This window comes from Grus americana, chromosome 15 (genome assembly GCF_028858705.1).
Source record: "Grus americana isolate bGruAme1 chromosome 15, bGruAme1.mat, whole genome shotgun sequence".
In the NCBI taxonomy this organism is placed as follows: Eukaryota; Metazoa; Chordata; class Aves; order Gruiformes; family Gruidae; genus Grus; species Grus americana.
In genome coordinates, this window is record NC_072866.1 from 6,632,732 (window position 1) to 6,656,361 (window position 23,630).

The following is a 23,630-nucleotide window of genomic DNA, read 5'->3' on the forward strand; positions in this document are numbered from 1 at the left end:
GGGTAATAAAATAGTTAATGCCTTAAGCAGCACAGTTTCTATCACCTACAATGCATTTTTTTTTAAGATAACTCATAGCAAAGTATTGCAGAACTTCATTTTCTCTTGTTCTGGATGGAATACTTTTAAAAAATACATATTTTTTTTAAAAGTATATTGACATAAATATTTTAGATTTGTTTTCCAAGATTCTTTCCTGTACTTCCTTTCAGATGCTTACTTGCTGGGTAAAAAAATGTCAAGGTAGATTCACAGCTGCTAGTGAATGTTTTAGTAGTTTGGACTTCTCCCTTTTGTTCACTATGATTAGAAGGCAGAATTTTTATGGGGTTTGGGAAATTGTTCCTGGGGAGTTGGGGGTGTCATTTTGTATCAATCTGTACAAAGCCATCTGCATTTTCATTACCTCAGTGCAAACCTGAAGCTTGGACTGGAGCAGATATAGAAGTCACTGGCCTGTTTCTAACATTATTTTCTCACATGGTCAAGGCACTCAACCTCATCTTAAATACACAGCTGTTTCTGCAAATGATGAAAAAAAACCCCTTACAAGTAAACTATGTAGCAGAGCATCTGCAGATCTTGCGTTACAGAGTAGCTATTCTTTTACCACCATACCTTAAATGTTCAACAAACTAATACTTTCTCTGCTTAGCCTGGAAGGTCTTCAACAAAGGACAAAAATAACCAGCTTGTGGTTCTAGTACAGGCAGGAAGAATTTAATTTTACCTATTCACACAAATACTCAACTATTTCTCATCCAATATTGTGTAAATATATCCCAAGCTTAAAAACAAGGTCAGATTGCTAAATGTATCAAGCTTGCTATTACAGTACAAGAATTTGTTTTAACTTTATTTTCATGTACAGTTTCAGAACATATAGAGCATAGAAAATGGTATATTTTAAAGGCATATCAGATAGAAAGAATATCCTAAAATATGTTTGTCCTGTTAAAAATAGTTCAAACTGTTTTGGCATTTGTTTTCTTGGTGTGCAGAACATCCTCATCTGTTCTAAGTAGCATAATGTGTATGCTGCTGTTTGTACGCTGTGGTGTGCACGCTTTTCACGTTCAATTAAAGGGACAGATCTTTTCCTGTGGAATTAAGCTATGTCTTCATGTATATAGACATCTTTATTTTAACATTTTCTCTATAAATGACCCAAGCATTATCAAGGCAAGAAACTGAAGAAACATCTCTTCAAGTCAGTGGCATAACAGCTTAACTTACAATTTTACAGGACTGTCTTCTAGGTATAAGACAGTTTTAATCCATATTTGCTTAAGAATTTTCCATACTGTTTCCTGTTTGAATAAAACTAGCGAAATACCTAGCTAATATTCTATCTGCTTTCAACCTGAAATGTGCATCTGCTTATTTAAGACAAACTCTGCTGCATAGCAAAATTCAGGCTTTAATCTGAAATGTATTCAGCAAACTGTAGGAACACTTTTTAAAAAAAGTAGGGTAATAATTCTTGAAATTCAGAGCATTCCCACTAAGAAAAAACCTGACAAAATACTAGCATTATGCTAGACTGGTGAGAATACATTTTGCTCAGACCGATTTGGGTTTTCTTCTGTTATTATTACTTTTCATGTGTTGTCCTGCTTCCTAGTCTAATTTCTTAACAGTCTTGTTGGGCTTTCTTTGCTCCCGAAAGACAAGTAGTACATGCCAAAGCATTTTAGGATGTTCAGGTTATGAAGATGGAACTATACGACCTGTCGCTCATGTTGGAGACAGTTCCTATACAGTTGTGCACCTGAACTTTTACTTTGTAAGAAATCAAGGATGAATTATCTGAAGGATCAGACTATCAGCTGATGTATAATGCAGTAACTACCAACTCTAGTAGAGCTGCACCACTTTGTAGTAATCACTTTGTTCTACATTAAGTGTAAAACCTCATTCAAAACCTATTTACTTTTTTATTGCCTGTGTATTGGGCTGGCTGTAGTGAATATACTGAAATAAATACATGGTTAGTGCTTTTACAAAGTCAAATCTATATTTAAGCATCAAAGCTGTGACTAACCAGAAAAAGCCACTTCATTCATTTTCCACACTGATTTCCCAACTCCAAAATCACCATCACCCAAAGCCAGTATTACACTGATGAGCAGTTAAGCCTGGTCTTAGAGTACAGATTTATCTCACAAAATTATTGAAAAATAAAAATCACCAAGTCATTTTATCTTGAAAAACTATCCTGGAATTCATAAGTATAGTAATTGCACTCTGAATTATCTAGTAGGAGTGTTTAGTTCAAGTAAAATCCACAAAAGAATTTAGAATTCATTTTTTAAAGGCCGATTTGCTAATGGGCAGACTCGGGGAAGGCTTTTGTAAATGAAGTATTAGCCATGAAGTCACCATATATTAAAAGCCCGGTGTAATAAACATGTTGAGTTTAGCTGTAAAAACCTAAATTTGGCATAGTTTGATCACTAATTTGCTTAAAAGTTTGCAGATGTAGGCAAGGTAATGCTTTTTTTCCTCCCCTCTTCTTCCCTCCAGAAAGACTATGCACAATGCAAAAATAAAGGGATATAGGACCTGAGTGGGGTATTTCTTACTGCTCAGACTATTCCGGTCCCAAACTGTGCAGCGAATTTGCTAGTAAATTCTCCCGCCAAAGGCTCTGTATGCTTAAATCACATGTGAAAGAGAATCAAGACAATCATTTGCTGGAATACAAAAAGGAGTTGTTACTTTTGCAAAGCAAGTGGTTTTAATAAAAGCTTGATGACACTTACTGCACATTATAAATAGTAGAACACCGGTCCTCTGCCAGAACAGACGCCCTGAGTGCAGCTTTGGGCTTTTAGAATTGTTTACTTTTTCACTGTGATCTGGGCCTCATTTTTTACTCCCCCTATATTTATCCCATCCCAACGGGAAACATCTGGTCCAGGAATACAGTTAGCATATTGCTTACAAATTAATTTGCAGGGGCTTTACTAGAGGCCAGGAACAAACTGTTAATGTCTAGTAAAGGGAAAACCATTTACGATGATGAAATACGTAAAAGAAACAACTTGGCTCTGTCCTGCTCAGACCCCTGACCTGTAGGTGCCAGACATTCCATTAAACCTGCCTTTTTTTTTTAATTCTGTTTCATATCAAGAACACAGTACATTTTTAGAGAAACAATACCTTTACTACAAAACCATGTAAATGATTATATACAAAATGGTTACTGGAATTTGGTTTTGTACTGTAGTGACAGAAATAACTAGCTGCTGACATTTATTTACGCTTCCTTAATATTAGGTACATAACGCCACTGATCAGAGTAAAGGCAAATGCAATCCAGGCTAAGACGAAGGAATAGCCATAGTGGCCTTCAGAAACTTCAATGCTATACGCATTGCTCTTGTGTAGTTCTTCATGCCTATCTGTATAAATGGAAGCTGCAATCATAACACACAGACCTGGAGGAGGAAGAAAATAGTAAAGTTTAGCATCTTAAAATATCATCAACATGCACAACAACTATTCGCTGTCTCTCTTCTGTCAGCTGCTTCCACCAATGTCCTTTTTTTGCAGACACTCATTTTCCACCCTCAAACTAAACTGGGAGTATTTCAGGACACGTTTTCAGTTTCTTTGGCATGGATTAAATTTGAAGTGTTGTTGTGTATTTATGTCATTTGCAATGAACACAAAGTAATTCTAACCATCTGGATAGTTTTAAAGACTAACAAAAAATTAAGGAAGTACCTGCCTGTAACAATTACAGAGTTATTGAATACTGTTCAAGCAGTTCAGAATCTCACAGTCTCCCTTCAAAATATAAATTACTTTATTCTGAGCAGTGATGTCATCCATGTTTTAACTGCCTAAATAGTACAGAATGGAGCAGTTCACTGTTTAAACAAATATGAAGGATAAGCTGTGACCTCAAGAGCCCTACAAATTTCTCATGCAGCTCATTCTTTTTGAAACTTTTTTCCCATTGCCTTTCCTACTTTCATGTAAACATCATTAAAGTTACAAGTATTGAAAAATCACTCACATGACAGGAGCTGGATAATAGAGGTTAACACAAATCTTTCTCCTTGCTTTAGACGGAAGAGTTGAAGAATGAAAACCAGAAATGCCACACAACAGAAAATAGTAGATAGGATCATGGTGGCCTGAACAGCCTGAATTGATTGATACTCTAAAAAAAAAAAAAAAAAAGCAGCCTTGATTAAAAATACAGTTTCTTTGCCTGCTCCTGCAACGAGTAGAGGAGCAGAGCTATGTTTTGTAAGGAGGAGTTCAGCAGATACAGCAAACCAGTTGTGCATACATTGCCTAGGGTGGTTCTTCTCTGCTTCCTTGGTATTAATACAGCCAGTGGTTTAAGGACTTTTAAAAGCTTTTTGTAAAACTGAACAGAAATACTGAACAGACGATTTCTCCCACAGCACATCCTTTGCTACCATCTATGTCCTAAAAGCGCAGTGAAAGTGCCAGGTGTCCCAAATGGCTTACAAATGCAGACCAGAGCTTGTCACCAGAGCCGGAGACAGCTCTAGCCCATAGAATGTAACCAGACAGGATATCCACGCTGGGCACAGAAGATCCCTTTGATTCAGGTTTTCCATCCTGTCAATTACTCCCCTGTAACTTCCCTGTAACTAGGAGCTGAAGTAACTAATAAATTTGTAGCTACATGTAGCTGCTCTGTGTAACTTTGCTGCAATGATATGGCCAAGTGAAGCTACTCAGGTAAGATCCTCATAGCACCTCTCCTCTAGCATAGCTACACTGCAGTTAGTAGGTCTGTGAACAGCAGACATACCTCAGCTACTCGTAATCTAGCTAGTTCGGGTACCTAATTTCAATGAGTGCATAGTAACACAAGCATCAAATGCAAATTTGTTAAATTTGTGTTAGCTTTGATATGCCTGTGCACAATGGATCATCTCACTACAGTATAGATAGGCTCTAAACCAACTTGTTGCTTGGAAAGCAAAGTTACTTTATGGGTACATGGCTCTTCAAATCATCTACCTCTTTAATACACACAAAGACTGAAAGTATAGAAATAAAGTAAATGTAACATTTGAGAATTTTTTTAATTTCTGTAAAGCAGGATGTTAGGCTGTGCTGTACATTAAGTCCTCTCTGTTAAAACTGCAGCTTGCGTTCTGACTTTTTTCCACTTTTTCCCCCGTCCCTGTACGCAGCCAGTATTTTTAGGTTCTTCTTTGGAAGTTAAAGTTCAGTTCTGAGGCAAAGTCTATCACTTCAGCCATCACTTTCAGATGACTTCACTGTTTTTACCTGATCTAATTTTTTAAGAACTCTTTGGCACTCACAGTTAGTTGTATGTGTTTACTCTTGCACTGGGCTTTCAAGTGCACCTGACAGTTCCCTCTGTTTTCCTCATACAGAAACTGTTGGAACAGTTTGCTTTTCCAAAATGAAAAGCCAGTATTAAAGTTTTTAGAAGACTTGAGTAGTTCAAGCATGCAGCTTTTTGAACAAATATATTATTGCACCTGCAAATTTTGTAGCAATTTCACCAGATCTCCTGCTAAAGGAACTGAGACACAGGCATGGAGAGACACTCACCTCTGAACTGATCAGTGATAGCCACACAGGTGGTAGTATTTGTGGCACACATTCTCCAGACATCTGTAGAAAAATTATCTCCTACCCACCAGGCCTGCAAAATAAATATAAAGGGTTCTTACAGGAAAAAAAAACAACACCAAAACCACAAAATTCCTTACTTCTCCAAGTGTCTCCTGATGAGATACATCAGCTGGAACAAATTTCTGTTCAGTTTTGATAATCACAGAATCATAGAATCATTTTGGTTGGAAAAGACCTTTAAGATCATCAAGTCCAACCATTAACTTAGCACTGTTAACCATTCTAAACGTAACTAATTAACCATTAACAATAATTAACTGTAAACTAATTAACCATTCAAGCTAAATTTGAGATCTAATGGCATTTTGGAATAAAGGGTATATCATTATTCACGTCATTTTCATTTTAGACCTGTGTAAACTGGCAAAGGGAATAGATGGCAATCTCAAACATCCCAAAGCACAAGGGATTTTCCACGGTTCAGGCAGAAATTTTGGATAGTCAGTGACTGCTCACTCCTTGAGATACCTAGACATGATCTGCTTTGCTCATCCAGACACTGTTTAGGATGCACAACTCTTTAAAGGCACAGGATTTTTTAATTCGCAGGAAATAGCAGGGTATACGTCTATGAAACAGAAGCTGTTTATAATTTTTCTGGTTTCTGACACTGAATTGAATTTATCTCAACTTAATATAGCTGTGCTGTCAATGTGTAAATGCAGTATGTACACTATGGCATCTGACTGGAAGTGGCTAGTGACAAATTAAGATCCTCTTGTGGTATTTCTATTTTGATATTTTAACTTTTAACATAAAATAGTACTACAGCGACTGAACAGGTTTTTACGGTAGCCTGGGAAATGCTGCAAGTGGCATTTCCTCAGGAAACCCATTCCCATTCTGATAGCTACCCAGGCCTTTGTTCTGACTAGAGTCAGAAAAATGTGACTTTTAAATATGACTCCTGGTAGCATCTGCTGCTTAAACAGACATTCCAGAAACCTCACAGCTTACTGAGCAGCTTTGCAAACAATACTGCAATAAAAACTATAATATATTAGGATAGTAGGCATATGTGTAACACTGTGTTTTAAGAAAAAGCATTACTTTCTCAGGATGCCATTAATTTGGATTTTGCAGTCCAAGTTCAATATATTATTTTTCAGCTCTGAGCACTATATAATCCTTTCAAGAGTTATTTTCATGACTATAAAAAGCCTCTGAAGATGATAAAATCTAATAGAAAGTGGTTACACAGTTTAAGTTCAGAATTGTTTAAAAGTGGCTAATGACACAAAGCAGAGTGCATAGGGGTTTATTTCTATAATTTGATTTGTATGTAGCAGATCTGAACTAAGGATAAGTTACTTTGTCCACTGTCCTAGCTTTCTAAATATTCAAAGGAGCAGGGTAAGACAACCTGCTTTAGTACTCAATTTAGTGACCTACTTCAATGGAACAAATCAACCAGCTGACTGAAAGATAACATCTGAGTTTGTACAATTTTGCAATAAAAAGTTGTGGGTAACACATTGTTTCACTTGGAGCATGGTCTTGGAAAAGACTGGGATTCAAACCAGCTTCACTGAGTACAGCAAAGTATTTTCAGTAGATAATTTTTCTAATCCTAACAGTCTGTGCATACACTGAACCTCTTAGAGAAAGAAAGACTCCAGTGCACAGTTAAGAGTACCAACCAGGACAGCGGGCTATTTTGGAAAGAGGAAAATTCAATTAAGAGCTAGATGTAAATTCCAGAAGGTAATTCTGGTCACAACAATAAAAAGGAAATTTGAAAAGAATGCAACATAAATTAATCTAAAACTTTGTGCTGAAACTGCTTAACTGAATGGCAACAGATAAATTCATGGTGTCTTTCATGATTTAATTGGGCATCTTGGACAATCACTGCTGAGGCAAAGCACACCTTGACTGAAATTATCCCCGCACATTAATCATGAGCTGTCTGACTTCATGTACTTGACACAAAAGGGCGATAAATTTTTTTCCTCCCCTTTCCCTCATATCTAGCTGAACCAAGTCCCATAGCTCCACGCTGCTAGTGTGGTAATATCTGTAAATATACTCCCTGGCCAAGTATCTCACAGGGGAGAAGATTAGCGGCACAACACAGCCTTATAATATGATGCCATACAAATGTATGGCATCTACTTGTATAGTCTTATCCAAGGACACCAGCAACAGGCATATTCAAGGCATTTTTGTTACAAAAAGGTATAAGCAGACCAGTGTGCCTGACAAAATTATGTGCTTTTAATAAGCAAGTTGAAGAGAACTAGAGAAGAATAACTTAATTTTTATGAAGCAAAGAAACACCTGTGTGTTTGAGAGAAAAAGAGAAAAAATGACACTTACATTGTCAATAGTTGAGATGAACAGCAGTGCCGCTGAGGTTATGTGAAACACAATAATGAAAGCCAGAAGAATCAACATCCTTGATCTGTGGAGGCTTTAGTCTGAGATAAACCTGTTAAAAACAAGAGCATATATGAGCAGTCTTTAAAAGCTGCCAACTGATCACACTATCATTACACTATTTCACTGTGGCTATGAGTAGTCACGGTCAGCGTGAGCGTGTTTCAGAGTGAGGCGCTCTTAGAGTCAGGAACATCATATGCAGCTTGAGTCCACAGCACACATTCTTACTCCAAAGACAAAAGACTTCACTTAATCAGACTTTACATCGGCATAACAGCTTTCTCTTTGTTACATGTGATACGTAACTAGCATCACTGGCGTTAAAATGAATCACAACTTGAAATGAAGCCAAGAGGTGCATTTTGCAACCTGCCAGTGGGATGGCTGCAGTAAGTAAACACACCAAAGTTTCTTCCCGTGTGCTTCTCCAGCAAGGATGACTTTTAGAGAAGTACTTTTCAAATTATAGCCTTATTTGCATGTGATGCTAGAATTTCCACTGGCCATAGTAAGGACTTGTTTCAACCATGCTTTCAAAGTAGGAAGGAAGACAGATTTTAAAAGGATGCTTGTAGAACAAAATTAAGTGCATCAAGAACTACCTCCTAGATTTAGTAACAGCTATGTTGTACTATAGGTCTCATATAGGTTGTCCTTTGTTCATATAGTTACAAGTGCTACCCATTGATTAATGACTTAAGGCTACCATTTTCTCCAATCTATTGGGTTGAATAAACCCATTAGTCATGTAATAATCCAATTAGTTATGTTGTGTTCAGTCACTTAATGCTCTCTCTAGTCTACCTATTATTGTCATACCTTATCTAACCCATTTATTTCGCATCTCAAATGAAAAAAAAAACAAAAAAAAACCTCTTATGTACAAAGGAACCATAAACTTTAATTGAACTGGAATCCCCAGGAAACCTGTGGGCACATAACAAATAGGTTAGGGAAAACTACTGTTACTAAAACATAGAAATGTACAATTGCTTGGTGTATCTATTATCATTTTATTCTTGTTGTGTAAAAATGCTTGCCAATTAATATATGCTATATTCTATAAGGAATCTCCAGTCTTGCAGATATTTCCATTCTCCACTTCCTTTGCTTTGGACACATTCTCTTATGTCAAATGATCCCATTCACATAACACAGAAAACACCCAGAAGAAAAGGCAGTTATGATTTTTTTTTTAAGACTTCCATGGTTTTTTTCATGTCTAGCCCTTTTTCCCCTACTGCCATTTACTAGAATCACCAACCACATGGAGAATAGAATTTAACCAAATAAAAGGACTACTTTGACAACATTTTTAAAGCAGCTCCATTGGCATTCTCATCAGGCCAAAATACAACTACTCTGCAAAACTTTACCAAAAAGATAACAGACAGCACATAAACACACTGAATAGAGACTAGAAGTTCCAGACTAATCCTTTATATCTACAGCACAGTATAGCATTTCACTGCAGTACAGCATTACAAGAAGCACAAAGCGAAACAGTACTAAAGTGCTCTTGAGAAAATAAACATTTATCGGAGAACCTTATATCTGTATCTAATTGGAATGACTGTATGGGAAAGCTAAGTCAGATCCTAAAATAAGGAAAGCAGCAACTCAAGTTTTTATTCCCTCCCGTTTTCTCACTGTTAAACTTTGCCTTCTCGGCCACAACAAAGAACAGAAGCGGCAACTTCCTCCAAAGAGCCGATTCTGCTGTATGACTCAAGATCCTCTGAATCTAGTTCTGCTTCTAGAAATGTCATTCATGGCTCTCTATCGAGCCTTTCTTCAATGAACGGAAGGAAGAAGGAAAAGAAGATATTTGCGGTTTTGGATAATGCCACATCAAAATATTTTCATCGTCAGATGTACCAGTTTTCATACAGCACCCTCTTGTCTGGTGGTTAGGTTTTTTCTGAGTTTCATTTGTTGCACAGATGGTATCTAAGCAGACAATAATGGAACAGTCATCTGCCATATAAGGAGAGAGAATCGAATTGTACTCGGTATTATTCTAAGAATAACAATACAATTTCATCTTATTACATGAAGCATCATAAAGTAAGAGAGACAGAAAAATGTAACCTAATTAAAACCAATCTTGCAAAATCCAGACTTGCCAGCACAGAAAGATCCACTTAATCTTCAATCAAGTGAATGTTTCTGGTTTACTGCTCTCAGCCATAAACAGAAGTGTTTCAAACAGCATGGATAAACATGTATGGGTGATGAGAAGATATTTTATGTTTTACACAAATAAAGCCAAGACTGAATGAGCGAGCTTTTTGTTTTGCCTTTACCAAAACAATAAAGGACACTAAGAATAGTTTGATGCTCCTGTTCTGAAGCACCTTTGTAACAGCCATTTTCAGATACTTCTGACTTGCTGGCAATGGCTCCTTTCACGAGCTGCTACAACTTCTGTGCACACAGCGCTACAACAACTATACACAGACACGGGAATTAAATACACTTGGGGAAAGGAAGGAGACAGACCAATTCCAAGTAATTAATACCAGGAAAAGACAACAACTTGTTGGCCCATCTGTCATGTCTGAACAGGAATCCCAGAAGTGCACAGAAAGATCTATGGACTTCAATCACTCCTAGAAACTTTCTCTTCCCACAGAGACCACAAAGGAGTCTCTCTGGTTCATCACAGCCTGTGCAAGGAGTTATGAGGGGAGGAAGGTCTTCCAGCTAAACTCTATGTAACCTGTGTGCAGGAAGCAAAGAGCAGCTCCCTTCTTCTAAGATGCAGCCAGCAATGACACAGAAGCTCCTACAGCATCTGCATCCCTCTCAAGGTGGAAATTCTGGACTTCATCGGGGGGACTATTAGCAACCAGTCCTGCTCCACTCCAGACAATGCTGGAATTTAAAAGTTTATTTTGGAGACTCAAGATTCTTCCACTCCCTCAACAAGAAGCTCTTCCTTCCCTGATCCTCTGAGGACAGCCTGCCTGGGTACCTCTCCTAGCAGCAGGCAGCTCCCTTCCTCTCTCTGTGAGCAAGGGAAGGACACAGTTATGTTTTCACATGGAGAACTTCTGAGAAGACCATTTGCATTAACATTCAGAATTCTTACTTTAGTAATTTGTTACTAACCAAACACTTTGGTAACATCCTATTCTGCATACTAGCTGTAGACCTCTTTGTTTCTTATTCACCGTTAACTGTTTCTCAAGGGTTCTCTTCAGGTTCACAATTCTTCCTGGCTCTTTTAGCAGCAGCTGAAACCCCTGCGGAAGTGTGCCAAAGCAATAGCATGCCACCTGGCAGTGGCTTTTGCCGGGATCTTTCAAAATGGAGGGTACCTCCAAGAACAAATAAGCTAGCACTACTATTTAACCTGCCTGAACTAATTCTGCTCAACAGAACCACCAGCAATTTGCATTACATGAAAATCCTATAATCTCTTACATTTAACTTATGCAGCCACAAGAAAATATTGCTTAAAAGAGGTTGTTAATAAGAACAGAAAATACATTTGTGATTTATTTTTAAATCACCTAAATCTGGGACTCCAGTACTTTGTACTACTGCACTGAACAGAAATCTGCAAACAACTATATTAAGAAATGATCAGACTTTTCAAGTAAAACTTCTGCATCGATGTGTGATGGGATTGACAGAGGACTCTGTTCTATTTTTTTCCACTGCTGTTTCGCAGCTTTGGAAACACTGCCCTATTATCAGTGCTAACACATGCTGCTATGAAAAGGTTTCATGCTCTTATGCAAGTCTTGCTCTTAAATGAACCATTGCTCAACTCTTCTGATTTAGTCTCTTGATTGTAGGTAAGAATATTTGTATTGATGGAAAAAAGCTTCCTGGGCAGAGCCATTTTTTACTTTCCATCATTTGAAGTACTATGCACTATGCTCTCAAGTCAAGGTGTTTAGGATTTTTAAATACACTGCCTTTAGGCATGGATGAAGACTGGGATGATGCAACAGATATTGTTCATCGTTCCCAAAAGCAGTTTGAATTCTTTTAATAGATTTTACACACACACACACAAGCTTTTTGGACACATTATAGTTATCTTTTAATAGAGATGATGGAGCCACTCTTCTTAGAAGTACATGATGAAAAGACTAGAGGCAAGAGTCACAAGTTACAACAAGGAATATTCCAATTGTGAAAAATGTATTAATTATATTCAATGAACGTGATTAAACACTGGGACAGGGCCCAAGACACTGTGGGATCTCCATTCTTGGATATCTTCATAACTTGACTGAAGCAAGGCCCAGAGCATCCTGAACTAACTCCCTGCTTGGAGCAGGAGTCTGGACTAGAGACCTCCAGAGGCCCCTTCCAGCTCTGCTCTCCTGTCAATCCGTAGCTATTTCAGGAACCTTCCTGTACTAATCTCCAGCAAAGCTCTGACAAAACAGAACACAAAATTTGACTTAGCTCATCACATGTGACATTAAAAACAGATTTTGGGGTTATAGTAAGAACGACGTTGGATGTTAACATGAATTCTTCAATTGCAAGCCTCACTGTTTAAGAGCACTTTACAAAGCAAGGCAGAAATGTACAGGTACAGCTCAGTTAGTTAGAAGTGCAGACTGCCACTGAATCCAGAAAGAGTAAGTTATGAGGATCCTACTGAACACATCCAGATTTGCTGTGGTAATAAGGTTTCCCACAAATGCTGTTAAGTTGCAGGACACTTACACAAAACACATTGAAAACAGAAGGCCAGTTATATTAACAACAAAGATTTTTTCAATTGGTGCAGAACTGTTTCTGGGTAATACTCCAGTGCTACCTTATTTTGCACAGGGAGGGTAAATGCAGCAGTCACACTTGTCTTTTTAATCTTTTCAGCAATACAGACTATTGGAAGCAGTAATTTGCACTTTCGTTACAAGAGGTGGCTAAGAAGGGCCTCTGCTATAATCTTCTAGACATGCAGAGGCAAGTACCTTTTCATAACATAGAACAGTACAACAATCACAGAACTGCACAGTAAAATAAATAAATAAATAAATAAAGTATCCAGTCCAGGGTTCCCAACATTTCTGTATTGTAGTAAGCAAACATGTTACAAAACTGGATCCCGTCCCTATGTCAAACTCCACACCTCCCCGCAAAAAAAGCCTCGGTTTATCTTTAAGATAAAGTTTATCTTTCATGTCCAGCAGTACAAAGAAATGTGCCTATTTGAATTTTCTCTACTGTTTAGTACAGCAAGCAAGCGAAAAGGAAAATTCTGTATTTGACAGTTCTCAGCAGAAGGTTTACCACTGCTTTCCAGTTCAGATGTCATCTCCACAACCCATGCTTTCACTTCTTCCCATGTGGTTACATTCTGCTGCCAGGCCATTTCTCATGCTTGTGCATACTTGATTCTTGCAACCAGAGAAACATGTACATAGTACAGTATGTTTATCCTGTGATCATTTGCATTGAGAAGGCTAAAGCTTATCCTACAACATTTTCTGCTGCCCTCACTTCCTAAGATCAAGTCAGGTTTTTGTATCATCTTCACCTAAGTCAATGTATGAAGAAAATCTTGACACAGACAATCCTGGTCTATACTCCTAGAAACACAGGGAAAACACTGCAGAACAGCTCCTGCTCTGTACAGACCAAGGCTGGAAGTATGCAGGCTGCTCGTCACCCACATTTAGTGTGCTGAAAAGACACGCCCAAAAGAAGGGGTAGAGGATCCTGTTGAACAAGTTACTGTACCTGCAGCTTTCTGCACTGAGATTTTTCATTGCAACTAGAACAGCAGGTCTTTGGGCCATCAATAAGCATTCGATTCAGCTGAACTTTCTTGAGGTCACTGGTGTAAAACTGAATCAAAGCAAGCCTTCTTAATTATCAATTCTTCTGCCCTTCAGTGCTGTAATTAAGTCTGTATATGTGAAGTTAGAAGAAAAAGCTTGTATACTGGTGGCATGAGAAGTCTGTCATCTTGTGATGCATCAGAAGATGTTGGATTTACAGGATAAACACTTCGTTTTGCTCAGTGTTCTTGTGCCACATCTCACGGTGTCTCATGACAGAGAACTCGGGAGTTGGCTCATGTTTTGCCTTTACCATTGTCTCTAAACTTGCATAAAATTCCCTGGTTTATAAGGAACAGAGTGATACTGTTAACTTTTTTCTTTGGGATTTCAACAATCCTCTAACGCCTAAATATCAAACAACATAAAGGACAAGAAAATCAGGAAATTTAACATCAAAGGAGTAATTATACCAGTTGAAACAACTTACTCCAATTTCATTATTCCTTCTGCATGAGTTAATTTAACCGTTGGGAACACCAACATTACAAGATATAATTTACTGAGTGTTATTGCTTAAAACAAGGCAGATAATATCCAAACTCTTATACTTTCTTTCTACACTTTGCCCTTTCACTGTTCTCCAAGCTGACTATTGCTCTGACTCCATTCCCAGTCTGTGGTATCCATACATTAATCCATCACTTGAGTAATTTCCATTGGATCACTGGATCACCTGTCTGTCGGGTTTTGTTGCCACAGAGTTCACCTGGCCCCATGCCCGAGCGGCAAGGCTGGCCTGACACAGGTGTCAGCACAGCCACCCTTCCTCACCCTCCTCAGAGTTTCTGCGCTCTCCTGTGTCTCGGCGTGCATGTACCCCAGCTGCGGCACATATGGAACCTTTCCACATCCCCACATCGGCTACAGAAGAATCCTTCTATCATGCAAGGAGAAGTCTGGAAAGGATAAGCACATTCTTGTACCGTTCTTTCTCTCTTATTTCTTCCTGTGCTACCAATGCGTATCAGAAAATACAACTAAAGCAATCTAGTTCAATTTTAGATGATAACCTGGGAGCCTTACTTTAAGGAACCAACCTTTAAACATTTCATAGGACAGGAATGCTAATCTTGAAGCTAACATTGCATGTACACTTACAAACCGCATGCAAAGGTTTTGCTGTCAGTAATCCCTGAAAAATGTATTGATAGTTCTCTGGTGCGTGAAGGGAGCTGCTACTGTTAGAGCTCACAGGTGTATGAACTACAGGCGAAATGAGTTTTCTCTTTTATTAAATTCTTATTTATAAGTGTAATTCAGTAATTAAGAATATAGGTCTACCAACAGATGTGGAAGTCTCTGTATTTGTGCTCACATATCCTCTGTTTTCAGGGAATCAAATATATTGTAGTACTGGACCCTTGCTGACCTATTCATCATGTCCAGGTGTAGATTTAAATTCTGACCTGTTTTCATGCTCAAGTATCACAAAGCTAACAGTCAATACAGAAATAGTATGTCCTCTTTCAACCAGTGACCTCTGTAGCCAGCAGTAAACCTCTACGAAGTGCTGGTTGGTTCTGACCAGACCTCTACAATATTGAATGGGAACCCAGGAGGGACGTGCAAAATAAAAATAACAGTCTACACAGCAGGCAGGCTCCCACCCAATTTTCTCCTGATACAAAGCTAAGCATGAAGAACAATGTACGCTCTTCGAGAAATAAAATTTCAGGCACCTGCTTGACACTGGACTTGGAATCAGGAGTGTTAGGTGTCCTGTCCACCCCTAGATGGCACAGACACCATCGGCTCTTTTTGCTTATGAGCAGAGGACATACTCAAGCCTGTAGCTCTTTGTGCTACCTATTTTACGTAGAAGGAAGAGAGCTGCTCACACTTCCAGCTACTTTTCAAAGTCCTTCATCACAAAGCAAGGAAATCAGAAGGAAATGAAACAATGTTCCCTGCATACAATCACCGTATGTAGGCAAAAAAAATTCAATACAGCAAAAATTAATTCACAGTATTTTCTAGAGCTCTATTTGAATTACAGCTTTTTTAACTCAATGGTAGAAAATAAAAGTAGGGTCATTCTGCCAGATCTAGACTTGTTGGTGCCCTGGCAGCAAGCTGTGTTAAGATCCAGCAAACTCCAGCACAATTAAAGCAGTCAGCTTGTTGTATTTTGACAGCAAAATACAGGGGCTTGGAGACAAACTGGCAAGACATGGAATGACCTAGATTTTATCCAGCTTCCTTCAGAAAATCTTGCCTTGCAACCAAAGCCCTGAGGTCTGCTTTTTGTGTGCACCAAGATTAATAGAAGTGTGCATCTATAGCTTAATAAAGCCTTTCGTTATTATGGTAGTTGGGTGTTTGTCCATCCCATTGGTACTGTGCGGGACTGCCTGAACAATGGCAAACTTACAGTGAATAAGCTCATGTTCTTGGCCTACCTATCACCTATGTGTTAGAGGATACTGAAGCCCCCTTTCAGCTCTTTCTGAATCTATTTCATAAACCCTAAATCTTAGCTCCTCCTCAGAAACCCTACCTACTTACCAAAAGTAGAACAGATCGTGCTTACAGTTAGGCCTGGTAAGATCTTCCCTGGACTTCCTCCATTCCTTCTCACCCTGTCCTCCTCCCTAGATCTGTGCTATTAAGCCAGAACTCCAAGGTTTGTGAAATTATAACCCTGCAATCCCAAACAAAAACAAGAAAAAAATTGCAGCAAAAATGCAAAGTGCTAGCTTTGAGTACTGAGACCCAAAGAAACTAATGTTTCTAATTTCTTAGGAATGCTTTTAATAAAATTTTGACCGAGGGATGCCAGCATTGCTGCCACTTCTGTAACTCTGTTGGTCATTTATTTGCAAACAAGTTCAGACTGGGTTTAGACTTGCCCTACTGTGTGCATTGCAGAGGGAAGTCACTCTGCCATGAAGGCTTTGTGGGCAGGCTGAGCAAAAGAAAACAGGCAGGACCTATGGGAAAACACCAACACAGTGCCCTGTCACAGGGTGGGGAAGTGGTACTTACAGGGAGAATGAGCCTTGTGATGTCTTACCTGAAAATCCTAAAAAATAGCCTCAAGCTTAAAAGATTCAAGATAGATGTATTCAAATACTCCAGCAAAACCTGGAAGAGAAGTGTAACAGCCACTGTATGCTGAGAAGACAATTCAGCAGGTACAGAAGCCAGCTACCTACAGTGACAGACTATTGACTACAGGCATATTTGAATAATAGTCTTTAAGCCTTCATCTTTTCAAAACTGCTCTTTAGAGGTTTTTGTGTATTCAGCAGAAAGGCAATGTTTGTCCTCCTCTAGCAGCACTAACCAGCATCTTCCTCAGAAGTTAATCTTTTATATATGCTTCTTTTTCCCTAAAGCACTTTTTCTTGTAACTGCACTTTTACCCTAGATAATGATAATCTCAGATTTAATGTGTTCTATGTCTGCTTCTAAATCCCAATACAACCCACAGTGGTGGGAAGGTAGGTTGCCTCATTACTAAATAACACCTGAAATGGTTACAATTCAGCTCTAATTCCCATCATTGTGCCCTCCATCGTCTGCTCGTCTACCTTCAGTTTATGCCAAGTCACACGCCTTTGGAAAAATGCTAACAAAAACTGGTCATTAATGAAAGATACTCCATGGAAGCAATCTGCTCAAGAGATTAGTTCTCAAAGGGCACATATTGTTTGAGAAGATTCAGCAGTAATTTAAAAGAAGGAACTACTTGTATACTGTAGTTTCTGGTTTCTGAGAAAACACGAATGTATTCTCTCAGCTTTCACAGTGGCATCTGCAAAACATGTTACAAAACATTTGTAACTCGAAGTATGTACGAGTAGAGCTTAATTGTACACGTAGAAATTGAAAGAAAGCACACATCATTTCAGGCATTCAATGCATCTTTTCCGTCCAGCCAGTTTGCTTTAAGTTGTGTACCAGATACCACTTCAGCATATACAAAGTTGTGGTGTACATTAAAACCTTCTTAACAATCAGGCTGGTCTAAAGGTACTAAAAGCTTGTTTTCCTAAGCTAAATGAGACAAGAACTTCTTGTTCCGACTTGTTCATTTTCAAAGATGAAGACAGACTGGGGATATACTTGCTTGCAGGTCAGGGCAAACACATGGAAGGAAAAAGAACTGTTTAACCTAAAGATGAAAATAAATGGCTATAAATCACATGTAAGCACATTTAGGATGTAAATTATAACTCTTAGAGCTGTCAGGTTCTGGAACAACCTTACAATCACCACAGCAAGGGAAAAAAAAACCTGCCTCCACAAAAAGGGATTATGTGTGCTAGCAGGGGAGTAGACCCGGTGACCCAAGAGGTCCCTGCAGTTCTGCACTCCTCTGAAGGTTAACCCAACAGTTTCCTTAAGGTCTCCGTATGTTTTGCAACATGCTTTTGCATGATCCTCATGCCCTTGGCACTCTGCTGAATTCTCTCTTGTCTTTCAAAGACTTCAGGTAATGCTGGGAGCAAAGTCGACTGTTGATCCGTACAGTGGAGTAACACAAGTGGTGATGATGGGACTGACAACACACCATCAGCTTGCAGGGACAATTCATGTCTCAGGTGGGTGGTAAAGTTACAAAGAGCGAGCGAGGCCTGTTCCCCTTTTCTGAGGGCGATCCAACGGCCACCGTTGCCCCCCAAGACTCAAGAGCAGTGGTGAGGAACCGCAGAGCTCTTTGCAGCCTGCTGGCACAGCCCTGCCTCTGGCTCGAGGAATCAGACAGCCATTTCATGGAGCTGGGACAATGACATGAGGGTGTACCAATAAGCTATTGAAGCTATGAGAAGCCACCTGGGAACCTGCTTCTGAAGCAAATAACTGAACCGAGGTGTGGCCTGGCCTCACCCCTGCTCAATCACTGTGTGGCCACGGTTGGGTGTCGAGGTTGTCCCCGTTCAATACCTCATCAGGGCAGGGAGGGACAGACTAAGTACAATACCAGAGCTTTTCATCGGGGTGACAGATTAAATGTGTCCTCAGTCTGATCCAACGGAAAGCAAAACCAAAGCACACCTGCAGCATTAGCTCTAGACATTAATATAGTTCTGAGAGCAAATCTCAGACCCTGAGCTCTACTGACTACAGACTGCTGCTTATCCAGTGATTATTCCAGATACAACAGAACAGCTCGAGTTAGTTATGTTGTTCCACCTAATTAACCAACAAACAAAGGCAGAAAAGGTTTGTCTTTCCAGATTCAAAGCAATGCGTTTAATTCAGTAGAAATGAAAGCTGATATTGTTTTAACTTTGGCAGATGCTCTATGGAAATTGCTAGCAATTAAATGTGTTACATTCACTGTTGTAAAATTTTCAAACTGCTTGTTTTGATTTGGCTTTGACTAGCTCTGTATTGAGAAATTTTGGGTTTAGTTATTTCAGAGTTTACACATCATCTATCAAGAGTGTGAAAATACATCGCTATTGACAGTACAACATTGGCTATAAAATATGAAGAGCAAACAACTCTTCCACAACTACTACCATTTTGTTTCACAGCAATACTGTAGCATATGATTGGATTTAATACTCAACCTACCTTCAGAATATCATTTTTGCATTCTAATTTGTAATTGGTGCAATTCAAGTAAATCTTAAAGATTGCCATGTGAACTTTACCAGTTCAGGTGGAAGGATTTCTAACACTTATTTCATTGCACAGTTGAGCACACTAGTTGCACTCCTCTTCTATACTCTGGTGTTTCAGCGTTTGAATTAAGTGGCTGGTTTGCTGCTGCCGTGGATCTGGAACCGTCAGCCTCAGAGAGCAGGTGAGTCTGCAGACCGATGGCAGAAATCACCATCAGCACATGCATCTCAACAGGGGCATCTGGGGCCTTTGGAAGGTCGCCTTCTGCCTGGAAGAAGGCCATAATTTTGATGTATTTCAGGACACTTAACACCTGCACTAAACACCTGAGCAAGTGTTCATACTCCCCACCTTGGCTGTTTGCGGCCTGTGCGATTCCAAACACAGCACAGCGTTTAAGAATCAGTGAAGTAAACCATAAATATATATCCTATAGCCATCTCTAAGGGGTGTTTGAGTCAGTCCACTTTCTGCCCCACCTACAGACTCCTCTGAACGTCTCTACACAGCCAGAGGGTTGTATTTTAAGGTCACACCCAAATTATGAGGCTTCACCTGGCAGGCACATACCATCATTAAACCTGCCCATGAAACTTCATAGGCAAAATAAAAAGGCGTAATTACATTTTCCCCATTCAGTGAAGAAACAATAATTCCTTTGATGGATGAATTCAGGCCATCACGCTTTCTCTTGAATCCCACCCAGCAAGATGTATTTTCTAAAAATTAAGATGCTTATCTTCCTGATGAAGTCATGAGCATCACCTGACATACTGAGATATATTTTACAAAATTATCTTCTCCCTAAAATAGTAAAGGTTTCAACAAAAATAGCAAAGACTGAGACCCCACCACAAAGATCACTGGTTTGCTTTGAGCATCCGAACAACAAACAAACCCTACCAAACACTGAACAGGTCCATGAATGGAATTCCTTAGTGCTGTGCTTATGTTTCCCCTGCTTTCCCTCTGAGACCAACCTGATTTCAATAAAAGCTGTGCATTCCTTTCCACTTTCAAATTTGGCTGCGCTGAAGTATCACATGGATTTTTCTTACTAGTTCCTGTATAACACAGTGCCTTTTCTCCTGGGTCTTCTTCCAACAGGAACAGGGCAGCAGGACCTAGAAAGTACATCTTCCGCCACCTAGCAATATAAAAGATCTTGTCCTCAAAGACCTACTTATCTCTTTAATTAAAGACATTCTTGTACTGATTTATGTGGTGCCGTCATGTCTTACATGATGCTCAAGACACAAACAGAACATGAAGCCTAAGTGGAAAACCAAAATATACACAATCCACTGAGGTGAAAAAAGAAGAGTCTCCTTGTGCTGTCATCTATCTCAGTTTTAACTGGACAGGGAAACAGCATTATGAAAGGAGACAGGCTACGTCTACTACATGTAGCAAAACTGGAGGAAAGTCTTGCTCTGCTAAATATCCATATGAGATTCTACAGTACAACATTGTTCTAATAGTTGTAGGAACATCAAACCCAAGATGGGAAACAACCTTGAGACAAATGAGACAACAAAAAAAAAGGTGTGAAAATGGAAGTAAGAGAAAGATACAAGGCAACTGTGAAGTGAGAGATGCTAATAAATCAAGAGGTGAAGAGTGCATTAACTGAAAGTGGGTATAAGATGAAGGTAGAGATGTTCATTTCTTTTAAGCAATGTTGGCCAGAGACAGTAACTACAGCATCTAAGAACTGAGACAGAAGCCTTGTCTAAGAGAATGACGCTGCAGCAGCCTTCAGTCTTGACCTGCTCAGTCTGTCGAACAACTTCCTTTGTTAACAAGGTTTTAAATCTGTGTAAGCAAACAGAATACACTGTTTTTCCTCACAGGCAGATCCACAGCATAATCAACACTGTTTGGGTGCTTATGATAGAAGTCATTCCAGAGACCACAAATAAAGAATACACCACCAGTAGTGTCTTGTCTACTGATAGTATGTTGTTTTTATTTTAAATTATATTAACAGACTGTTTTCCTTCCCAAATGAGCATACTAACAAGAAACCGATCAACTCCTAAGAGTTTTCATGGTATTACTGCATTTCACCTTGAGTTACTGTTGATGGCTATCAGCAGAATAATTCCTGGTTTCCTGGCTGGGCAGACAGCTGACCTGCTAACATCCATGTCAGCCATGCAGCTGACATGATAAAATCTGTACACATCTTTATTCAGCATGGAAGACGAATCTTCCTCCAGGTATCCCAGCAGTCTATCCTCCAACTTTATTTTACAAGTCCACAAAGGGATGCAGAGGATACCAAGAGTTCTCTCTTTCAATGTATTTTAAGCACAGGTCAAGTCCCTACATCTTACACTGAATAAACTCCCATCAGCTTCTGGTGACCATGTTTCCCACGTACCTTTCTTTTCACTCCCACTTTGATTTTACCAGCTGTGGTAAGTACCTGTACCCCAGCTGCATTCCTTAGCTTGGCATTTACTTTGTCACACACTCTCTTACTAAAAAGTAGCTGGATTCTCCAGTAAAGTGCAACTCACATTTCTCCCCTCACTGAAACTCGTGCCCAGTACTCTCCCACCACTCATGTGGGTTCCTGCCAGCCCACGTGTGAGGCACCTGCCATCTCAGTCCGGGCACTCCAGCCTCACAGTTCTTCTCCTGAACTACCCTGCCCTGCCTGGACAGCAAAGCCTCCGGAATCAACATCAGAGAGCAGCTCTGGATGGAAGAATCATTACAGACTATTTTATTTGACAGAAAAAAATGTCTGCTCAGGAAGGCAAGGTTTATTCTACATAGTTAACATACCAGCACTGTACGTACAGAGTCTGAAAGTAAGTGAAGAGAAAGTGCTACTTTTTTTTTTGATGGAGATTAGCCAACCATAGCTGTTCACTTCCAAAGTTCCCAAAGAAAACTCTAAGAAAACCAGGTGTGTATTTTACAGCTATTTGGTGGGTTTCTTCACAGCCCTGTATCAAGTCAGAAGATACTTCTAAGACGTTTCATTGCAATAATTACTGATCATTTACATCTTATTCCCAGGTGTTGGGGAAAAAAAAAGATCTCCCTGCACCATGTGAACAAAGTATTTATGCCAAGAAAATAATGGAGAGGCTGAGCTGCAGGTTTCTTGGTGGCAGCGTTCGGTGAGTAGGAGCAAGCCCTGGGTACGTCTGCTGAGGAGAGTGCACTGTTCTTCTAGAGATGTCCAAACAAGGAGCTGACCTCTAAAATTCAATACTCAATATTACAAGCAACCCATGTTACTGAAAGCTGCCCATCTCGTATCTGGCACATAACCCCCCAGGTATAACTTGGACATTACAGACAGAAAAAAAGCAGCAGTGAGAAAGACAGACCTGCTTATTAAAACTGTAGTTTGACTCAAGTGGAAAAAAGTTTAACGCTGGCAAAAACTTCATAAACCGAAATCTGCACTGAATTATACAGAACTGTATTTTCCTCCCACTAGGGGGGGGCAGCTGCCAAACCCAATCAAACGTTATTGTAGTATACGCAAACTCCACTTAGGGTGCATTAAAAAAACCAAACTATCCTGTGGAGACAGCGAACTTTCTGCTGGCTTGGCCCAGCCTTTGAGTCGCTTGCGACGAGCCCAGTTTTCCCGCCCCGTCCCGCTCCCCCGATGCCGAGCGAACTGCCCGGGTCCCGCGGCCGGAGCACCCCGGGGCGAGGCAGCGGGGCCGGGGCGGCGGCAGCTCTCCCCGGCCGGCGTTAGCCCTCCAGCCCCGAGAGACGGCTCGGTATAGAGGCCGCCGGCGTGCAGAAGTAAAGTTTGTTCTGTAGTAAGCAAAACACCTTCATTTTTATCCTCCCCCCCCCCTTTTTTTTTTTCGGTTTCTTCCTCCCCTCGCTGGCAAAGCCACCCCCTTCCCCCCGCGGCGGTGGCGGCCCCGGCCCCGCTCCCCGCCCCGCTCCCCCCCGCCCGGCCGAGGCTACTCACGGGCGCGGGGCGGGCGCGGGGCCGGCGGGCAGCACTCCGCGCGGGCTGCGACCGTCTGGCGGCGGCGGCGGCGGCTGCCTCCCGCCCGCCCTCCTGCCGAAATGATGTCAGAAGTGAACTGGGTGTGGAAAGAAAATAATTTTCAAAAGTGCCTCTCAGCCGCCTGCGAAGGCAGACGTGTGTGTGTGTAACCGTGTGTGTGAGTGTGTGCGCGCGGGGAGGGAGGGACGGGGCGA

General features: G+C 40.1%; 1 protein-coding gene across 1 annotated transcript; it reads right to left on the bottom strand.

The window, feature by feature from the left end:
• Positions 1 to 701: 701 nt before the first annotated feature.
• EMP2 (epithelial membrane protein 2) lies at positions 702 to 23,625 on the bottom strand. The gene is made up of 5 exons (XM_054842561.1): positions 23,395 to 23,625; positions 7,981 to 8,092; positions 5,578 to 5,671; positions 4,028 to 4,174; positions 702 to 3,443 (listed from the first exon to the last, which is right to left on the bottom strand). Exons 2-5 carry the CDS (start codon positions 8,056 to 8,058, stop codon positions 3,259 to 3,261), a joined length of 504 nt encoding a protein of 167 aa, XP_054698536.1. The 5' UTR covers positions 8,059 to 8,092; positions 23,395 to 23,625; the 3' UTR covers positions 702 to 3,258.
• Between the last annotated feature and the right edge of the window lie 5 nt (positions 23,626 to 23,630).

Bases quoted from the DNA above. Each gene is read 5' to 3' on its own strand.
- EMP2 (XM_054842561.1), bottom strand. From the start codon at position 8,058: ATGTTGATTCTTCTGGCTTTCATTATTGTGTTTCACATAACCTCAGCG. The intron at 5,672-7,980 runs GTAAGTGTCATT...TTTATTTTGCAG, and splicing joins TCATCTCAACTATTGACAAT to GCCTGGTGGGTAGGAGATAA. The intron at 3,444-4,027 runs GTGAGTGATTTT...TTCCTCCTCCAG, and splicing joins TATTATCCAGCTCCTGTCAT to GTCTGTGTGTTATGATTGCA.